A 22,851-nucleotide genomic window follows, 5' to 3' on the forward strand; every position below is an offset into this window, starting at 1 on the left:
CTACATACTGCATACTACATACTGCATACTACATACTGCATACTACATACTACATACCGCATACTACATACTACATACTACATACTTCATATTGCATACTGCATATTGCATACTACATACCGTATACTACATACTGTATACTACATACCGCATACTACATACCGCATACTACATACCGCATACTACATACCGCATACTACATACTGCATACTGCATACTACATACTGCATACTACATACTTCATATTGCATACTGCATATTGCATACTACATACCGTATACTACATACTGTATACTACATACTACATACCGCATACTACATACCGCATACTACATACTGCATACTGCATACTACATACCGCATACTGCATACTGCATACTGCATACTACATACTGCATACTACATACTGCATACTGCATACCACATACTACATACCGCATACTACATACTGCATACTGCATACTACATACTACATACCGTATACTACATACTGTATACTACATACTACATACCGCATACTACATACCGCATACTACATACTGCATACTACATACCGCATACTACATACTGCATACTGCATACTACATACTGCATACTACATACTGCATACTGCATACCACATACTACATACCGCATACTACATACTGCATACTGCATACTACATACTGCATACTACATACTGCATACTGCATACCACATACTACATACCGCATACTACATACTGCATACTTCATACTGCATATTGCATACTGCATACTGCATACTACATACTATATACCGTATACTACATACTGTATACTACATACTACATACCGCATACTACATACTGCATACTACATACTGCATACTACATACTACATACCGTATACTACATACTGTATACTACATACTACATACCGCATACTACATACTGCATACTACATACTGCATACTACATACTGCATACTACATACTGCATACTACATACTGCATACTGCATACCACATACTACATACCGCATACTACATACTGCATACTGCATACTACATACTGCATACTACATACTGCATACTACATACTGCATACTACATACTACATACCGCATACTACATACTACATACTTCATATTGCATACTGCATATTGCATACTACATACCGTATACTACATACTGTATACTACATACTACATACCGCATACTACATACCGCATACTACATACTGCATACTGCATACTACATACTGCATACTACATACTGCATACTACATACTGCATACTACATACTGCATACTGCATACCACATACTACATACCGCATACTACATACTGCATACTGCATACCACATACTACATACCGCATACTACATACTGCATACTACATACTGCATACTTCATACTGCATATTGCATACTGCATACTGCATACTACATACTATATACCGTATACTACGTACTGCATCTTACATACCGCATATTACATATTGCATACTACATACTGCATACTACATACCATAGACTACATACCGTATACTACATACTGCATACTACATACCGCATACTACATACCGTATACTACATACTGTATACTACATACCGTATACTACATACTGTATACTACATACCGTATACTACATACTGTATACTACATACCGTATACTACATACCGTACACTACATACTGTATACTACATACCGCATACTACATACCGTACACTACATACTGCATACTATATACCGTATACTACATACCGTACACTTTTATTACATTTTCGATTGAGTTAAGTGCAAATTTTATTACATCTTCAGGAAATAATTACATTATAGGAGCTACAGGCCCACCAGTGGGAACAAAAATGATTTTTTTTTAATTCGAGTGATGCAAGTCCAGGGGCTATTAGAGGATTTAAGCCCCGGCCCGGCTCGATGGACGGTTAATGAAGCGGTTAATGAAGCGGTTAATGAAGCGGTTAATGAAGCGGTTAATGAAGCGGTTAATGAAGCGGTTAATGAAGCGGTTAATGAAGCGGTTAACGTGAGCCTGGACTGTTATTGGATGCAATACATTGAGTTTTTTTGATTCAAAGTTGAAATTGGCCCCGTATATCTTTTTTTTCAAGGTCACTATTGAGCCATTTCTATCACATTACCAAATCATCACTAAAAGTCTCTTCAGTAAGATTGTTGATCATCAAAAGAAGCAAATACTGATCATTTATTTTCTGTTTTTCAGGATCATTTCTTCCTTTTAGAGATAAAGAACGGTTTCCTGCGCCTAATGTATGACTTTGGCTTCAGCAACGGGCCGAATCTCTTCGATGAGAAGCTGCCGAAGCTTCAGATAAACGACGCCAGATACCACGAGGTGGATCATCGCTCCCTATTCAGCTCATAGAGGTCCAGACATGTGGATGTGCTGGTGTGACCTGTGCTGTCCCGTTCTTGCAGGTGTCGGTGATCTACCATCAGTCCAAGAAGGTGATCCTGCTGGTGGACAAGAGCCACGTTAAGTCCATGGAGAACCCCAAAACCACCCTGCCCTTCTCAGACATCTACATAGGGGGGGCTCCCTCCAGCATCCTCAAGTCCAGGTGGGTTACATATCAAATAAAATCAACTGCATGCTCTTCATCTTCATTCAGGGCGTTTACATGGGAAGTTTAATTCCTCTTTAATTCAAAATTAAAATTAAATCCGATTTAAAATGAGTAAAAATCACCATGTAAACACTTAATTCTGAATGAAAATGGCCATTCTGAATTAAACTTAATTCCGAGGTAAGTGGCTGGTTTATTCTCATTTTAAATCCCAATAGAATAATTCCTTGATCATGTTTACACTGTCTACGTCCCATCACTTCTGCTTCTTCTTCCTGTATCTAAATTCAAAACAAATGCTGCTTCACACAACTTTTCTCTCTCCTTCTTGTAAATCTTCTATCCCGGTACTTTCTAGCGTCTACAAATGCAGAAATGTTCATATCCTTCATTACATTTATGAAGTGATTAGTCTCCTCCTGGTCTTGGTTTCTCCGTGTTTATAAGAACTTCCTGGACTCAAAAGACCAGGATTCCTTGTGAACAGAGCATGTGCAGAAAACAAATTCCTGTTCCGTTTGATGGGGATATTCCGTTTGGTGTTTACATGACCCAATATTCAGGTTTTAAAAGGAGTAACCCAGGGCTCATATTGGGGTTTTTAAAAACCGGAATATGAGCAAATTCTGGTTATTCAAAGGGGTTATTGGTGTTTACATGGCCGTGCAAATTCGGGTTATTGCTAATATTCGGGCTGGTTTTCCAAACAAAGTTTCCAGATGCAGCAGCAGTAAACGCTGGTCAAGAGCAGAGACCATTTATTTAATAAATAGAAATCATTAAAAGAACAGATGGAAACAGGAAACATCAAAATGCTGAACTTTTCAAAGTTGTAGCGGCTAAGTTAGTTTTTCTTCCGGTAGTTTAACTTCCGGTCCCCCCCCTATCCAATCAGAACCTTCCCAACCCCCAGACCTGGAGAGGAATTGGAGAAAGACCAGCAAACGTGTTTTCCATGGAAACCTCAATTCAGAATGACTATTTCCATGTAAACTCAAAGGAAAATAGTTTAATTCTGAATGATTTAATTTGGAATAATTAATTCCGAATTAAAAACCATCATGTAACCGTGGCCATTGTAGCGGCTCTCGTTGGCCTTGAAAAAAGAAAAACAAACATAAATTAAAGCTGCAAGCAGCGATGAACGGGCCCTCGCACTCACGGCCACCGCTCCCATAAGCATATCAGAAATGACACCACCCACGACTTCCTATGTCAAACCATTCAAAAGTTATAGCAGAAAAAAGGGACAACCAATCAGAAGAAGGGGCGGGGCTAATGAAGGCCAACGAAGCTTAAGGACTCAATACAGAGTCCGATGACACCACCCACGACTTCCTATGTCAAACCATTCAAAGGTTATGGCAGAGAAAAGTATTCTAGGGGGCGCTGTTGAGCCATTTTGCCACGCCCATTAATGTAAACCATTAAATATCAAATTTTTCGCCAGGCCTGACTTGCATGCAAAATTTGGTGACTTTTTGGGCACGTTTAGGGGGAAAAAAAGGCCCTCCTTTCGTCAGAAGAAAAAGAAAAAGAAAAAGAAAAAAAATTCCTACAGATACAATAGGGCCTTCGCACTGAAGGTGCTCGGGCCCTAATAAATGATATTTCTGAATTCATTTTTAGTCATATTATTAGTTTATTTTGTTGTTTATTTCAAAGTACGCCTACAAACTTCTGCTGTTATATTTAGGGGTTGTAACAGTTCAAATAAATAAGAGATGAAAACTTTTAAACCCCTGTCATTTCTTGCGGCTCCCGACAATTTTTACGCAAATTTACGACGGAGTATTAGGGCCAAACTAAGACAAAGACAATTGGAAATTACGAGAATAAAGTCGTAAAATTACGAGAATAAAGTCATAGCCTAATGTTACGAGAATAAAGTCGTAATATTACGACTTTATTCTCGCAACAATATGACTTTAATCTTGTCATTTTACGACTTTATTCTCGTAAAATCACGACTTTATTCTCATATTACGACTTTATTCTCGCAACATTAGGCTATGACTTTATTATCGTAATTTTATGACTTTATTCTCGTAAAATTACAAGATTAAAGTCATATTGTTGCGAGAATAAAGTCGTAATATTACAACTTTTTTCTCGTAATTTTACGACTTTATTCTCGTTTGTTCCTAATTTGACCCTAATAGTCCGTCGTACAAAATGGCTCTTTTGATAATAAAGGTTGCAGAGCCCTGCACTAGTGGATTTAAAACAATGAAAGTAGACGTGTGATTCTCAGAAGATCCTCAGAGTTACGGTGTCACCGACTCCTGAGCAAATCTCTGGATCCTCTGGGCTTTTCCAGCGGAGGGTTGAAGCCCAGAGGTGTCAAGTAACAAAGTACAAATACTTTGTTACCTTACTTAAGTAGAAATTTTGGTTATCTATACTTCACTGGAGTAATTATTTTTCAGACGACTTTTTACTTTTACTCCTTACATTTTCACACAATTATCTGTACTTTTTACTCCTTACATTTTAAAAACAGCCTCGTTATTCTATTTCATTTGGGCCTTTAATAAAAACTATCCAGTTAAATTGCTCCATCCGGATAGAGTGAATTAGGTTGTGGTTGTTTCAGATGTTCTTGTCCAGTTTTGTTCTTACATCCGTTCCCTCAGATTCCTGCAACTAAACTTGGATGTACATTCCAATAAAGGTTAGGATAAATGATAACATGAACATGAAGTTTGACTTTTTGCACCATTACAATACTTATAGACAACTAGTCATCATATCTACTGCTCTCTGAAACACATGTTAATGCTCAATAGTACACATATATGCTTCTTTAATATATTTATATTAACACATGTTAATGCTCAATAGTACACATATATGCTTCTTTAATATATTTATATTAACACATGTTAATGCTCAATAGTACACATATATGCTTCTTTAATATATTTATATTAACACATGTTAATGCTCAATAGTACACATATATGCTTCTTTAATATATTTATATTAACACATGTTAATACTCAATAGTACACATATATGCTTCTTTACTATATTTGCATTATACTAAGATACATTCATTTTCAATGGCTTTTGTCCTTAATGCCTTTTTCCCCCTTACATTACTTTTACTTTTATACTTTAAGTAGTTTTGAAACCAGTACTTTTATACTTTTACTTGAGTAAAAAACTTGAGTTGATACTTCAACTTCTACAGGAGTATTTTTAAACTCTAGTATCTATACTTGTACCTGAGTAATGAATGTGAACACTGAAGACACCTCTGTTGAACCCTAACGCCGTGTGTGCTCCTGCAGGCCGGAGCTGTTCTCTGTGGTCGGCCTGAAGGGCTGCGTGAAGGGATTCCAGTTCCAGAAGAAGGACTTCAACCTGCTGGAGGAGCCCGGCACCATCGGCATCAGCAGCGGCTGCCCCGAGGAGTCCTTCGTAAGTTCCTCCTACATTCCTGTCATATCAAAACCAAATACATGCAGGACATGCATTAGTAAATGATCCTCAACTACAGCTGTCAGTTGATGGAACACAAATTGAGCAAGTTAACAAGGTCAGGTTACTGGGAATAGTATTGGATAACAAACTTTCATGGTCAGAACATATCGATCACATTACGAAGAAAATGGGTAAAGGTTTTGCAGTAACAAGGAAATGTTCCAAGTATGTTGAAGCAGATACTCTGAACCAAGTCATTAAGGCTCTAGTGTTGTCCCATCTGGACTATTGCCCAATTATTTGGTCATCTGCAGGCACCAAAGATATTAAAAAACTTCAAATTGAACAGAACAAAGCAGCTAGGATTGCTTTAAATTGTTCACTGCATGCAAATATCTTAAAAATGCATCAGCATTTATCACGGCTGTTGGTGGTGGACAGATTCAAATCAAGTCTCCTTACTTTCATGAGGAATTTTGATAAGTTCAGAAAAGTGCTTTTTATTGTTGTGTTTTGATGTATTTGATGTAAGCCCAGTGGATATTTAAAGCTTACAGAAGGCTGCATTTAACTGCTGCTATGTCATTCCTGCAGTATTTCTGCAGCTGTTTTGGTCACTGCTATTATTTGTAATATATTATATTATTTGTAATCAGCGCAAATTATCTGTCCCCGTATGATCAAATCCACCATCCCCCCCTTATGATCCAGGTCCTGGTCCAGGTTTCTTCCTCCTAAAGGGGAGTTTTTCTTGCCACTGTTTGGCTTAAGGCTTTTCTCCCACTATGGGAGTTTTTACCTGCCATTGTTTATGTAATAACTGCTCGGGGGTTTATGTTTATATTTATATTTATATTTATATTTATATTTATATTTATATTTATATTTATATTTATATTTATATTTATATTTATATTTATATTTATATGTATATATTTATATTTATATTTATATTTATATTTATATTTAAATTTATATTTATATTTATATTTATATTTATATGTATATGTATATGTATATATTTATATTTATATTTATATTTATATTTATATTTATATTTATATTTATATTTATGTTCATGTTCTGGATCTCTGGAAAGCGTCTAGAGACAACATCTGTTGTATTAGACGCTATATAAATAAAATTGAATTGAATTGAATTGATTATTTTTTACAACTCCAGTACTGGGTAAGAGGTGCTGAAAGGGAAATGTGTTTTTCTTGTCACAGATGTCTAGAAAAGCATATTTCACCGGGCAGAGCTACTTGGGATCCACAGCGAAGATTTCTCCGTTCGACAGCTTTGAAGGGGGGCTGAACTTCCGGACCCTGCAGCCGACGGGACTCCTGTTCTACCTCAGTGAAGGGGTAACCACGGCAACGTCTCCATCCACACCACAAACACATGCATTTAATCACCACTTTCTGTGTGGAGTTATATGTTTGCTGCTGAGGTTTAACCACAAACTCCCATCCCTCCCCAGGCTGATGAGTTCAGCATCTCCCTGGAGAACGGTGGCGTTGTGTTGAACAACAGAGGAACGAAGGTCAAGTCTCACAAGAAACAATACAACGACGGGAGGACACACTTCTTAGTGGCTTCAGTCAACAAGCACAAGTGAGTGTTTCCACCTGCTGGTCTTTCATGGAAGAGTATTAGGGCCATGAAGGAGAAGAAATATGAATATTTGAGATGGGAAGATTTTTTTTTATTGTGCACTTCGAGAAAAAAGTTGAAATGTCGAGAAAAAAGTCGAAATGTCGAGATTAATGTTGAAATACAATTTCAAGAATAAAGTCGAAATTTTGTGAATAAAGTCGAAATTTCGAGGATAAAGTTGAAATTGACCCATTAAATCCAGTTAGGAGAGCGACTGACAGCCGTAACCAGTACTGGAGTTGTAAAAAGAATCAGGGGGGATGGTGGATTTGATCATATGGGGACAGATAATTTGTGCTGATTACAAATAATATAATATATTACAAATAATAGCAGTGACCAAAACACCTGCAGAAATACTGCAGGAATGACATAGCAGCAGTTAAATGCAGCCTTCTGTAAGCTTTAAATATCCACTGGGCTTACATCAAATACATCAAAACACAACAATAAAAAACACTTTTCTGAACTTATCAATATGACTCTGTCCTTCACAGGATAAGTAAAATGGATCACTGCAAAAACTCACAATCTTAACAAGAATATTTGTCTTATTTCTAGTTAAAATGTCTCATTTTAGTAAAAAAATCTCATTACACTTAAAACAAGACTCAGCACTGGAAAAAACAACAATTTTCACCTGTTTCAAGTAGATTTTCACTTAAAATAAGTAGAAAAATCTGCCAGTGGAACCAGATTTTTTTGCTTGTAATAAGAAGATAAATCTTGTCCCACTGGCAGATTTTTCTACTTATTTCAAGTGAAAATTTACTTGAAACAGGTGAAAATTGTCAAATAAGTAATTTTTCTGGTGATGACTCTAAATGTTGAATTAGCAGTAAAACCACATTCATTGATGAAATGACATAAGGGATGGAAAGGAGGGATGGCAGTTTTACTGGGGGGATGATTTGGACCGTTTTTATTTCAGGGGGGGGAAGCCATCCCCCCTCATCCCCCCTCAACTTCAGGACTGGGGGTAACTAACTAACTAACTAACTAACTAACTAACTAACTAACTAACTAACTAACTAACTAACTAACTAACTAACTAACTAACATACATCCTTGGAGTGGAACTTTAAGGTTTCTGAAGTTATATGAAGGGATATGTGTTTCAAATCAATATCGTAAAGCCAATTCAACTTTTCTCTCGAAATTGTACTCGACATTTCTACATTTTTCTCAACATTTTAACTTTTTTCTCGAAGTGCGAAATGAAAATACAATCTTCCCCCTCTAAAATATAATTAAAATGTCTGTCCTGCCTGGCCCTAAAGCTCTTCTGTAGTCTTTGGAGGACGCCGGTGTTTGGTTTTTGTCCAGCGAGAGATGTTTAAAAATGGCTGCTTGAGCTGCTTCAACATCCTGTTTCCTGTCTATTGTCTTACTCTAAGTTCCAGACCGAATGAACCCGTGTCAGTCGTGTTTTTGGAGAACATTCAAGGTGCATGTTTCACGTTTCACAGAGGTAAAAGTGATGGACTGTGTTTAACCTGCTGCACTCAGGTTCCTGCTGTTGGTGGACGACAGAGACAAGCAGGAGAAGAAGCGTCCGTCGTCGGCCCCGAGCTCCTCGTCAGAGTCTCCCGTCAAGACCTTCTACTACGGGGGGTCTCCCAGCAGCAGCTTCAAGAACTTCACCGGCTGCATCAGCTACGCTTACGTTAACAGGTACGTCGCTAACACACCGTCCTCACGGACGATTGGGTTTCCCACTGGGGCCCCGGGTTAGTTCACCCCCAGGGATTTTGGAGGTGAATTTCGCCTGAACAGGGGTCCGTTTCACACAGCAGGTTTAGTGAAAACTCTGAGTCTGTTAACCCTGAAATGAGGGAAACTCTGAGTTTTCTGTTTCACAAAGAGAGGTAACTTAAGCTCTCGGTCAGTTACCGTAGTAACAGACGCTCTGAACCTAACCTGGTCAGTTACCGTAGTAACAGACTCTGAATCTAACCTGGTCAGTTACCGTAGTAACAGACTCTGAACCTAACCTGGTCAGTTACCGTATAGTAACAGACGCTCTGAACCTAACCTGGTAGTTACCGTAGTAACAGACTCTGAACCTAACCTGGTCAGTTACCGTAGTAACAGACTCTCTGAACCTAACCTGGTCAGTTACCGTAGTAACAGACTCTCTGAACCTGGTCAGTTACCGTAGTAACAGACTCTCTGAATCTAACCTGGTCAGTTACCGTAGTAACAGACTCTGAACCTAACCTGGTCAGTTACCGTAGTAACAGACTCTCTGAACCTAACCTGGTCAGTTACCGTAGTAACAGACTCTCTGAACCTGGTCAGTTACCGTATAGTAACAGACTCTGAACCTAACCTGGTCAGTTACCGTAGTAACAGACTCTCTGAACCTAACCTGGTCAGTTACCGTAGTAACAGACTCTCTGAATCTAACCTGGTCAGTTACCGTAGTAACAGACTCTCTGAACCTGGTCAGTTACCGTAGTAACAGACTCTCTCAACCTAACCTGGTCAGTTACCGTAGTAACAGACTCTCTGAACCTAACCTGGTCAGTTACCGTAGTAACAGACTCTCTGAACCTAACCTGGTCAGTTACCGTAGTAACAGACTCTGAACCTAACCTGGTCAGTTACCGTAGTAACAGACGCTCTGAATCTAACCTGGTCAGTTACCGTAGTAACAGTCTCTCTAAACCTAACCTGGTCAGTTACCGTAGTAACAGACTCTCTGAATCTAACCTGGTCAGTTACCGTAGTAACAGACTCTCTGAACCTAACCTGGTCAGTTACCGTAGTAACAGACTCTCTGAACCTAACCTGGTCAGTTACCGTAGTAACAGACTCTCTGAACCTAACCTGGTCAGTTACCGTAGTAACAGACTCTGAACCTAACCTGGTCAGTTACCGTAGTAACAGACTCTGAACCTAACCTGGTCAGTTACCGTAGTAACAGACTCTGAATCTAACCTGGTCAGTTACCGTAGTAACAGACTCTCTGAACCTAACCTGGTCAGTTACCGTAGTAACAGACTCTCTGAACCTAACCTGGTCAGTTACCGTAGTAACAGACTCTCTGAACCTGGTCAGTTACCGTAGTAACAGACTCTCTGAATCTAACCTGGTCAGTTACCGTAGTAACAGACTCTCTGAATCTAACCTGGTCAGTTACCGTAGTAACAGACTCTCTGAACCTGGTCAGTTACCGTAGTAACAGACTCTCTGAACCTAACCTGGTCAGTTACCGTAGTAACAGACTCTCTGAACCTAACCTGGTCAGTTACCGTAGTAACAGACTCTCTGAATCTAACCTGGTCAGTTACCGTAGTAACAGACTCTCTGAATCTAACCTGGTTACCGTAGTAACAGACTCTCTGAACCTAACCTGGTCAGTTACCGTAGTAACAGACTCTCTGAACCTAACCTGGTCAGTTACCGTAGTAACAGACTCTCTGAACCTAACCTGGTCAGTTACCGTAGTAACAGACGCTCTGAATCTAACCTGGTCAGTTACCGTAGTAACAGACTCTGAACCTAACCTGGTCAGTTACCGTAGTAACAGACTCTGAATCTAACCTGGTCAGTTACCGTAGTAACAGACTCTGAACCTAACCTGGTCAGTTACCGTAGTAACAGACTCTGAATCTAACCTGGTCAGTTACCGTAGTAACAGACTCTCTGAACCTAACCTGGTCAGTTACCGTAGTAACAGACTCTGAACCTAACCTGGTCAGTTACCGTAGTAACAGACTCTGAATCTAACCTGGTCAGTTACCGTAGTAACAGACTCTCTGAACCTAACCTGGTCAGTTACCGTAGTAACAGACTCTCTGAACCTAACCTGGTCAGTTACCGTAGTAACAGACTCTCTGAATCTAACCTGGTCAGTTACCGTAGTAACAGACTCTCTGAACCTAACCTGGTCAGTTACCGTAGTAACAGACTCTCTGAACCTAACCTGGTCAGTTACCGTAGTAACAGACTCTCTGAACCTAACCTGGTCAGTTACCGTAGTAACAGACGCTCTAACCTGGTCAGTTACCGTAGTAACAGACTCTCTGAATCTAACCTGGTCAGTTACCGTAGTAACAGACTCTCTGAACCTGGTCAGTTACCGTAGTAACAGACTCTCTGTACCTAACCTGGTCAGTTACCGTAGTAACAGACTCTCTGAACCTAACCTGGTCAGTTACCGTAGTAACAGACTCTCTGAATCTAAGCTGGTCAGTTACCGTAGTAACAGACTCTCTAACCTGGTCAGTTACCGTAGTAACAGACTCTCTGAATCTAAGCTGGTCAGTTACCGTAGTAACAGACTCTCTGAACCTAACCTGGTCAGTTACCGTAGTAACAGACTCTCTGAACCTAACCTGGTCAGTTACCGTAGTAACAGACGCTCTGAATCTAACCTGGTCAGTTACCGTAGTAACAGACTCTCTGAACCTAACCTGGTCAGTTACCGTAGTAACAGACTCTCTGAATCTAAGCTGGTCAGTTACCGTAGTAACAGACTCTCTAACCTGGTCAGTTACCGTAGTAACAGACTCTCTGAATCTAAGCTGGTCAGTTACCGTAGTAACAGACTCTCTGAACCTAACCTGGTCAGTTACCGTAGTAACAGACTCTCTGAACCTAACCTGGTCAGTTACCGTAGTAACAGACGCTCTGAATCTAACCTGGTCGGGACCAGGTTTATCTCAATGAACCTGGAGTTTCTCTGCGTCTCCGCCTCTTTCAGAGCCGCACGCACATTTGATTTCCTCATTCATTCAGTCAGCAGGCGAGTTTTGGCGAAGTTCTGCCGTCTGTCATTAAAAACAGAGTCAGTATGAATATTAGAAGTCCATTGTCACGAACATGGCATGTCCTTTTGATGAAGACACAATTGATGAAGGTGCAGAATTAATGCGCAGAGAATTAAATATTCGTCGGGAGATGGTTATCAGACCACGTAATACATGTATATTACATAGTCTCATTACAGGCAAAGCAATATATGTTAATCCTTTATTTGTTATAATTTTGATGATTGAATTGTTTAATGATTTCATAATATATTCTAATTTTTTAAGATTTTTTATTTGGGGTTTTCATAAACTGTGAGCCATAATCATCAAAATTATAACAAAGAAAGGCTTGAAATATCTCACTTTGCATGTAGTGGGAAATAATATATTTGTTTCACCTTAAGTTGAATTTACTACGAATTAAGTTTTGCAATATATTCAAATTTTCCGACCTCCACCTGTATATTATTACATAAATAAATAAGAGCATAATATGTGTCTGTATTGGTTCAATACGGAACGCAACTTTTAATTCCCAATTACGGAACAATTCCGTATTTCAAGGGACGGGTGGCAAGCCTAAAACCTGTCCAAGCCATAAAAGGAGTTCCACAGGATTGCAGGTGAATGATGTAGAGATCTGTTAAATTAATTGTACATTATTCTGTGCTGCGGTGTTACTCTTTTTTCAAAAAACATGTTCAAATTCGCCGTATGCACGCATTAAAATCTCTAATTCCATTCGGGTGAAAAAAGCAGACCTCCTCTTTCCCGTTGCCATGGTGACTCGTCGAATCGGGGCTCAATTGATGCTGGCTTTTGATAGTTGTGATGCATGCGCTTAACTCCAGGTGAAACTACTTAGAGTTGAGTAAATTAACTCAAATCCGCTGTTCTGGAACCGAAAACTCAGAGTTTCCAATCTCAGAGTAGATCAACTAAGAGTTCAGGATTACACTCAGAGTTTGTTGAACCTGCTTTGTGAAACGGACCCCAGACCTATCCAAATTAAATCAACAATATCTCCACCATTATAAGGACAATATGCATAATCTTGGTCTCAATGGATAGCTAGGACTTCACAGCAAACATTTCCAGTTTCAGAAAAATTGTGAATGTTCACATGCCTGAGCAAATTGTGATGAACCAAAGAAAAAAAAGGAAATTTTTATCCTTGTCTAATTTTGTTTTAGTTTGCACACTGGAAAACACCATGATAGCAATGCATATATGCATAAAGACACCACTGCCTGGATTCAGCAACTCCTTGACTACAACTGCACCAAGATACATGAGAATATGAGCTTCGAGCACATAGATTTATAAAGGTTTTAGTGTGGATAGCACCAGGCGGACTCTCTGTTTGGGCACTTGGATACCTACACTGTGCCAAAATGTGCCAAATGTGTTAATGTTAATGTGTGCATGCTCTCACTTCCTGTATCTGCAGAGAAGACCGGGACATTGAGCCTGAGGACTTCCAGAAGTACACTGAGAACGTCCAGACGTCTCTGGAGGACTGTCCACTAGAACGTCCTCTTGCGGCGCTGCTTTCTAGACACATGAACACTTCCAGAGCCAAGAAGAGCCAGTCACAGAAGGTACAGTGAAAACTGTCCACGGTTCATATGAGTGTATCCTGACTGAAGTCAGTATGAGTGGAAGTGTTTCTGAAATGATCTCCTAGGTTGCCAGAGATAAGTCCAGCCTGCTCCGGGAGCCGGCAGAGCCCTGCTTCCTCTCCTCCAGACCCCGGGCAACGCTGCAAGCCTTCCACTACGGCAGCATGGCCAACAGCCGGCAGCACTACACCCAGGTCCCCGACTCTCTCTCTGAGCGGTACGTCCGGCCCAGAACCCTCTCAAACCTTTACACTGGTACCTACTCAGCCCAGTTACACTGGTACCTACTCAGCCCAGTTACACTGGTACCTACTCAGCCCAGTTACACTGGTACCTACTCAGCCCAGTTACACTGGTACCTACTCAGCCCAGTTACACTAGTACCTACTCAGCCCAGTTACACTGGTACCTACTCAGCCCAGTTACACTGGTACCTACTCAGCCCAGTTACACTGGTACCTACTCAGCCCAGTTACACTGGTACCTACTCAGCCCAGTTACACTGGTACCTACTCAGCCCGACTCCACTCGCCTCTTCTCCAATCCACTTGCCTTGCCCTTGTTTCTTTTCAACACCCAGATCAGAAGTAGGAGGTTGGAGAGAAGCTGCTGTGATGTATTTGATTGTGTATCTAAATGAAGAAGATAACAACACTAAAGATGCAGAACCTGGAGGAGATGATAGATGTGCTGCTGGGTCTGTGGCTTGTGTTCCATATCAAGTTAAAAAATGAGAGAGAGAGAAGATTCAAGCGGCAACACTTTTTAATTTTTGTTAGTTTGTCTCGGCGCTGCTGAAACGTCAGCTGGAGCCGTGAGCAGCTATGAAGAGACAGAGTTCCTGGTAGATCTGGTCGTTCCTTATCTCCGTCTAGATCTTTTTAATTCTCTCCTCAGCACCAGGTTTATGAACATCTGACCCTCAGAGTTGGATCAGAAACAGACTTCTGCTGCCATCGCTGGTTGAATAAAATGAACAAGAATCCGTCAGAGTTTCTTTCTCTGATTTCCTCCTCCTGACTCAGACGTCTGACTCCAACCCCCCGACCAATCGGTGGTCTGTAGTGTGATGATGTCAGATACAGCCGACTCAGCAGCTTAGAACCTCAGCAGAATAGATACAGAAAAGTATCTACTCAGCACGTTAGACCCCTAATGCAGGGGCCGGCAAACTGCGGCTCCAGAGCTGCATGAGGCTCTTTAGAGCCGCCCTAGTGGCTCCTGGAGCTTTTTAAAAAATGTTTGACCTTTTTTTCCTTTTTTTCTTCTTTTTTGTCTCCCTTTTTCTCTTTCTTTCTCTTTTTTTCTTTTTTTTCTTTTTTTCTCTTTTTCTTCTTTTTTCTCTTTTTTCTTCCTTTTTCCTTTTTTAATCTCGAAATTCGAGTTTTTTCTCGAAATTGTACTTCAACATTAATCTCGACATTTCGACTTTTTTCTCAACATTTTGACTTTTTTCTCGACATTTCAACTTTTTTCTCGACATTTGTCTTCATTCTAAGGCTTATACAAGACATTTTTTGCGGCTCCAGACATATTTGTTTTTTGTGTTTTTGGTCCAATATGGCTCTAAAACATTTTGGGTTGCCGACCCCTGCCCTAGTGGAAAAGAACCAAAGGGAGACGAGTGGGGCTGAGTAGGTTCTAGTGGAAAAGAACCAAACGGAGACGAGTGGGGCTGAGTAGGTACTAGTGGAAAAGCCCCAACAGTAACTCTGCTGTCCAGCCTGCTCATGCTGACCCCTCTCTGTCCAGGTGCAACTTCTCCGTGTCTCTGAAGACACAGTCGTCCTCCGGACTCATCTTTTACGTATCAGACGCCCAAGAGGAAAACTTCATGGCTCTATTCCTGGCCCATGGGAAACTCGTTTACACCTTCAACGTAGGAGACCAAAGAGTGAAAATCAGGAGTGAGGAGAGATACAACGATGGTGCATGGCACAATGTAAGTCCTGGAGAACTTCCATCCATCACTGTTGCATGTACACAGTCATCAACGTGTGCTTGGTAACCTTTGCTTTCAACTGAAAACCTTCTCTCCTCTGGTGAAGATTATTTTTGTCCGTGATGGCAATCATGGGCAGTTAATTATCGATGGGCTTACGATGCCGGGAGACAGAGCTCGGAGGAATAACGTCCCCTGGCAGATCAGCCCCCCCGTCTTCATTGGAGGAGTTCCCCCGGGCCGAGCCCAGAAGAACATCCAGGTGAGAGCGGGAACTAGTCTGATCGGTCTGGGAATGCTGTCAATAACTGCAGAGAGCAGGGCCCAAGCCTCCACGGGGCCCAGGCCTCCACGGGGCCCAGGCCTCCACGGGGCCCAAGCCTCCACGGGGCCCAGGCCTCCACGGGGCCCAAGCCTCCACGGGGCCCAAGCCTCCACGGGGCCCGAGCCTCCACGGGGCCCGAGCCTCCACGGGGCCCAAGCCTCCACGGGGCCCAAGCCTCCACGGGGCCCAGGCCTCCACGGGGCCCAGGCCTCCACGGGGCCCAAGCCTCCACGGGGCCCAAGCCTCCACGGGGCCCAAGCCTCCACGGGGCCCAAGCCTCCACGGGGCCCAGGCCTCCACGGGGCCCAAGCCTCCACGGGGCCCAGGCCTCCACGGGGCCCAGGCCTCCACGGGGCCCAAGCCTCCACGGGGCCCAAGCCTCCACGGGGCCCAAGCCTCCACGGGGCCCAAGCCTCCACGGGGCCCAGGCCTCCACGGGGCCCAGGCCTCCACGGGGCCCAAGCCTCCACGGGGCCCAAGCCTCCACGGGGCCCAAGCCTCCACGGGGCCCAGGCCTCCACGGGGCCCAAGCCTCCACGGGGCCCAAGCCTCCACGGGGCCCAAGCCTCCACGGGGCCCAGGCCTCCACGGGGCCCAAGCCTCCACGGGGCCCAAGCCTCCACGGGGCCCAGGCCTCCACGGGGCCCAGGCCTCCACGGGGCCCTCTATTACTGCCAATAACACTGATTATTGATTATTCACACACCCACTATAAACGTATTGTTCTTCCCTGTCATTACAAATACACTTGTAAAACTACACTGTAAAACCTAACAGTACATCTTAATAACAGAAGTAAGTTGAAATAACTTAAACTTTGGAAAAAGTTGTGGTCACTCATTGCCATCAGTTAAGATAACTCAAAAATGAATTAAATAAATATTTGAAGCTGGTATACGATGTTTCATTTCATTTCATTTTATTCTTTATTTCATTCAAAAAACAAAACAATTTAATACAAACACAAATACAAATGTTCCTAACTTATGAATGAAAAGGGAGCAGAAAGAAGAAGAATCTTATCTGATCTGCCCCTTTCACAAATAACATAAATTAATAATAGTTAAAAAAAACTAAAAACAATGTCTGTGTTTGTATTGTGTTAAAGCAACTTAAAGTTGAGTTATTTAAGTATTAAAATAATAAAAGGCTTGTAATATTTCAGTTGATTTGTAATGAATCCAGAATGTATGACATTTTTGCATTACAGAAAATAAAGGACTTTATCACAATATTCAAATTTTCTGAGACAGTCCTGTAATGTAAAAAAAAAAAAAAAAAAGGTTTTAATTAAACAAAAGGGTGCAAGCCAACAAATGTACAAAATATACAAATGAACAGGATCATCAACAGGAAGACTGACAGAGAGAGCAGATGGGAGGCAGAGAGAGAAGGAACTGACAACTGAGCAGACAAATGGAACAAGACAAGACACAGGTCTAACAGAACTGGGATGACGAGACGCAGGACCTGTCGTTTGTGATTTGGTTTGGAAAAAAAGTTTTAAAAAAAGAAGGAAAAAAGAGAAAAAAAATGAAAAAAAAAGAAGAAAAAAAGGGAAAAAAAGTTCAAACATTTTTGAAAAAGCTCCAGGAGCCACTAGGGCGGCGCCAAAGAGTCGCATGCAGCTCTGGAGCCGCGGGTTGCCGACCCCTGGTTTAGTTGTTACAACTTTCAAATGTTACACACTCATTTCTGCCCGTTTGCAATTATCTGACTTATCATGTTTACCTGTTCATGTAACACCGTCTTTTTATTTATTTTTTGGTATTTCCCTTTAGAGAAATTCAGCCGTCAGCTTCACTGGCTGTCTGAGAAACCTGCAGCTGGATGGAAGCGGCCTGTCCTCCGTGGCAGAGACGTTCGGGGTGGCTCCGTGCTTCGAAGGGCTCTCTGAGGCGGGAACGTACTTCTCAGAGGAGGGAGGATACGTGGTTCTGGGTCTGTACACGTCTGTCTTTACTCAACTGTTGCATTCAGTGTTGGTCCTGGGGAATCCTCATCCCACGTAGTAAAAACCTCACACCGGTCACAATCCTAGACAACAGTTTTCAGACCAAGCATCTGTTATGATGGGCATGCCAAGTAGTGCCATGACCATATTGCAATAATCAGTACTGGAGTTGAGGGGGATGAGGGGGCACGGCATCCCCCCTGAAATAAAAACGGTCCAAATCATCCCCCCCTGAAATAAAAACGGTCCAAATCTTCCCCCCCTGAAATAAAAACGGTCCAAATCATCCCCCCTGTAAAACTGCCATCCCCCCTTTCCATCCCTTATGTCATTTCATCAATGAATGTGGTTTTACTGCTATTTCAACATTTAGAGTCATCACCAGAAAAATAACACCAGAAAAATGTGACAATTTTCACCTGTTTCAGGTAAATTTTCACCTGAAATAAGTAGAAAAATCTGCCAGTGGAACAAGATTTATCTTCTTATTACAAGCAAAAAAAGTCTTGTTTTAAGTGTAATGAGATTTATTTTACTAAAATGAGATATTTTAACTAGAAATAAGACAAATATTCTTGTTAAGATTGTGAGTTTTTGCAGTGATCCATGTTACTTATCCTGTGAAGGACAGAGTCATATTGATAAGTTCAGAAAAGTGTTTTTTATTGTTGTGTTTTGATGTATTTGATGTAAGCCCAGTGGATATTTAAAGCTTACAGAAGGCTGCATTTAACTGCTGCTATGTCATTCCTGCAGTATTTCTGCAGGTGTTTTGGTCACTGCTATTATTTGTAATATATTATATTATTTGTAATCAGCACAAATTATCTGTCCCCATATGATCAAATCCACCATCCCCCCTGATTTTATTTTACAACTTGAGTACTGGCAATCATCCAGAACGGCCCAAAGGGCAATGTTGCTAGCATTTTGCTAACAAGATAAAGTCGCAAAAGTCCCCCTGAGCACCAGCGGGTGTACAGCATGACCTCGCTCTGATGTGGAAGAAAAAAATCCCCCTAAAATAAAACACGCCCAAAAAAACGAGGAAAAACATGAAAATGAAGGCGATATAATAGTATACAGAAAAGGTTTCCCTTTTCTTATTCTTATTATTCTGCATGCTTGTTTCGTCCGTTAATGCGGCCCAAACCTCAACGTGCACCCAAGCATGGCATATATCGTTAGATGTGTCTCCATCGTGTCTCGATGGGCATTACTTTTGTCAGTCAAAAGTGTTACCGTGGCAACGCTAGATGGGAAAAAAATAAATAAAAATTGCAAAAATTGTGGCGCTTATTGCTCGGCCGAACATCATTCAAATTTTCAAACACTCGGCCCGATTGGCACTAAAGGACCGTACAACGTCATTATGTCAATTATTACAGTTTTTGAGATATTTGACTTTCAATTTAAAAAAAAAATAAATTTGACTTTGGACGCTTGTTGCTAGGCAACAGGTTATTGTAGAGACATCGTACAAAGGTTCCCAGACTCGGCACGCTGTGTACTTCAACATATTCAAATTTCATGAAGCTGTGATTTAAGGACATTTTATGTCAAAATCCAGGCCAAATGGCCCCATTCATTCGGATGGGGTTTTTTACCATGGTGAAAAAAAAACCTATCCGTTAATTTGACGCTGTTATCGCCCTCACGAGGAAACCGTCAGTGATGAAGGTTGTGGAGGAGGATGAGGGAGAGGCGTAGGCTCTGTCCAACATCATTTCACATATGCATTCAAAAGGGAGAGAAGGCGCTAAAAGCTGTGAAAAGTTGAGGCGAAGAACAGATAAAGTTTCCAAAACCACTGCTGCCTCTTCCCCTCCATTGTTTAATTAGGATCCCCATTAGCTACAACATGACTGCAGCTATTCTTCCTGGGGTCCGCCAACATTTTAACCCTTGTGCTGCCTTTCGGGTCAAGGAGGGAGGGAGGGAGGGAGGGAGGGAGGGAGGGAGGGAGGGAGGGAGGGAGGGAGGAAGGAAGGAAGGAAGGAAGGAAGGAAGGAAGGAAGGAAGGAAGGAAGGAAGGAAGGAAGGAAGGAAGGAAGGAAGGAAGGAAGGAAGGAAGGAAGGAAGGAAGGAAGGAAGGAAGGAAGGAAGGAAGGAAGGAAGGAAGGAAGGAAGGAAGGAAGGAAGGAAGGAAGGAAGGAAGGAAGTACATTTCCACTAGATACAGAGAATATCAAATTAAAAATACTCTGCAAAAAAAAAAGCAGAGACATTCCACAAAATGAAGATGGCGAAATGAGAACAGAACACAAAACCAAACAAAAACACTGGACAGTTAAGAGTTCATCTAAGGTCGTCAAAAAGTCTGAAAAGCCGCCCACAATTTCATTTCATTTGTAGTCTAGAACTTCACAACTGATCTAATACAGAAAAAACGCGTGTCGTCCAGTTACAACTAAGAACAATGCGTGTAGCCCTATTTTGTATTTTTTGTCGTTTTGCAATCATATCTGCAGTTGCATTTGACCAAACTGCTGTCAACATTTGATATAATTAAGGCCTGAATTACTTGTTTAATTGCTTTTAGAGTTAAACATTTTTGATGTCTTCTTCTCCAGATGAATCTTTGCAGCTGGGGCTGAAGTTCGAGCTGGTGATGGAGGTGCGCCCTCGTGTGGCGTCGGGGGTGCTGTTACATGTGCACGCGTCAGAGGGATATTTCACCCTGTACATTCATCAGGGCGCGGTGAGTCTGAGCGGAACGGAGAATAGAGGGTCTGCATTGACGTCACTTTTACACTGGACCAGCCGCCTTACTCACTGAGTGGTAAAACATCAGCAAAAACAGCTGCAACTAGTGGAGAAGACGGAATAACAGACGATTATCAGCTTAAAGTTATTCTATGCAACTTCCTAGAGCTAGCAAGATTTGAAAGTGGCGCTTCCTCCAAGCCCGCCCCCCCCGCCCCCACCCACGAGCGCTCCGTCCAAAGCCACGCCCCCACAAACACGAACGCGCATACGATTATTAAACATTTTGGACAGCACATTTACAGCAAAACTACCCCATGTCTCATTCACCTGTAAGCGAGGCTGGTTTTAGGGGGGGCAGGGGGGGGCTGTGCCCACCCAAACGTGCATCATGCCCAAAAGCACGGCACGGCAGCGCTGCGGTGCGCTGCAGGCTCTAAAGCCACGGCTACGCCGTAGCTTACGGCGTCTACGCCGTAGGGTACGGCGTAGCTGCGGCAACAGAGACGGCACGGCACGGCACCGCAGCGCGCTGCCGTTCACCGGCGCTCTCCGCTCTCGCCGTGAGACGCCTACATCCCCACGGACCCCATACAGCTTCCGAGCTGGAGCTGCTGTGGCTTTTCACGGCTGCGGCTGTTCCCGTGTCCCCGCGGGCTGCTGCTGCAGAGGCTGCTGCTGGGCAGAGAGCAGCAGCCTCTGCAGCAACAGCAGCGGACTAACGGCTCCCGCTCCCCGGTCACACACAGCGGGACCGACCCGCTCTGGAAATAACTACCGGTACATAATATCTATATACTGGGGTCCGTGGCAGAAGGGAGGGAGGGGGTTACACTGGGACACTGTGAGCCCAGGAGGACCCGTGGGAAGTGAACACGTCGGGCTGCTGGAAGCGAGTGCGCGCATGGGACAGGGCGGGGGGGCGTGGTTTAAAATGAAGACATCTGATTGGTTCTTTCCCTTCCTGGACCTGGACCAATCCGTATCATTCGGACCGAATGGGGGGGGCTTAGAGGTGCCTCTTTCAAATCTTGCTAGCTGATCAGGGATCAGGGATTTGTTGCATAGAATACCTTTAAATTAAAGGCAGTTGGACTTGACAGTGACCCGTACAGTTACCCCAAGAACCAGTGGTCCATGGACATTCATATTTGGTACAGTTACCAAGAACCAGTGGTCCATGGACATTAATATTTGGTACAGTTACCAAGAACCAGTGGTCCATGGACATTAATATTTGGTACAGTTACCAAGAACCAGTGGTCCATGGACATTAATATTTGGTACAGTTACCAAGAACCAGTGGTCCATGGACTTTAATATTTGGTACAGTTACCAAGAACCAGTGGTCCATGGACATTAATATTTGGTACAGTTACCAAGAACCAGTGGTCCATGGACGTTAATATTTGGTACAGTTACCAAGAACCAGTGGTCCATGGACATTAATATTTGGTACAGTTACCAAGAACCAGTGGTCCATGGACATTAATATTTGGTACAGTTACCCCAAGAACCAGTGGTCCATGGACATTCATATTTGGTACAGTTACCAAGAACCAGTGGTCCATGGACATTAATATTTGGTACAGTTACCAAGAACCAGTGGTCCATGGACATTAATATTTGGTACAGTTACCAAGAACCAGTGGTCCATGGACGTTAATATTTGGTACAGTTACCAAGAACCAGTGGTCCATGGACATTAATATTTGGCCACCAATCCAGTTTCCTGATATGTACTTAATTTCTACACCGGGGAAATACACGAAGCAAAGCTTGAAGATACAAAAGTCTTGACGCTTGGTCCGACTTCAAGGCAGGATGTGTTGTAGAAATTAAAGTGATGAGGACACCGAACTTTATGATTTGACTGTTTAACGTTA

The 22,851-nt window shown here is 42.2% G+C and overlaps 1 protein-coding gene across 1 annotated transcript in view; it reads left to right on the plus strand.

Annotated features, from left to right (window-relative positions):
• Window positions 1-22,851, plus strand: part of LOC133464409 (laminin subunit alpha-4-like) — a 106,939-nt gene that overhangs the window by 76,337 nt on the left and 7,751 nt on the right. Inside the window, exons 26-37 of the mRNA XM_061746358.1 lie at window positions 2,205-2,336; window positions 2,420-2,562; window positions 5,865-5,994; window positions 7,227-7,364; window positions 7,481-7,614; window positions 9,166-9,330; window positions 13,867-14,017; window positions 14,104-14,255; window positions 15,791-15,980; window positions 16,087-16,242; window positions 18,087-18,246; window positions 20,833-20,960. Of these exons, the coding sequence (XP_061602342.1) occupies window positions 2,205-2,336; window positions 2,420-2,562; window positions 5,865-5,994; window positions 7,227-7,364; window positions 7,481-7,614; window positions 9,166-9,330; window positions 13,867-14,017; window positions 14,104-14,255; window positions 15,791-15,980; window positions 16,087-16,242; window positions 18,087-18,246; window positions 20,833-20,960 (1,779 nt within the window). The remainder of the gene's footprint in view (window positions 1-2,204; window positions 2,337-2,419; window positions 2,563-5,864; window positions 5,995-7,226; window positions 7,365-7,480; window positions 7,615-9,165; window positions 9,331-13,866; window positions 14,018-14,103; window positions 14,256-15,790; window positions 15,981-16,086; window positions 16,243-18,086; window positions 18,247-20,832; window positions 20,961-22,851) is intronic.

This window comes from Cololabis saira, chromosome 18 (genome assembly GCF_033807715.1).
Source record: "Cololabis saira isolate AMF1-May2022 chromosome 18, fColSai1.1, whole genome shotgun sequence".
Taxonomy (NCBI): Eukaryota; Metazoa; Chordata; class Actinopteri; order Beloniformes; family Belonidae; genus Cololabis; species Cololabis saira.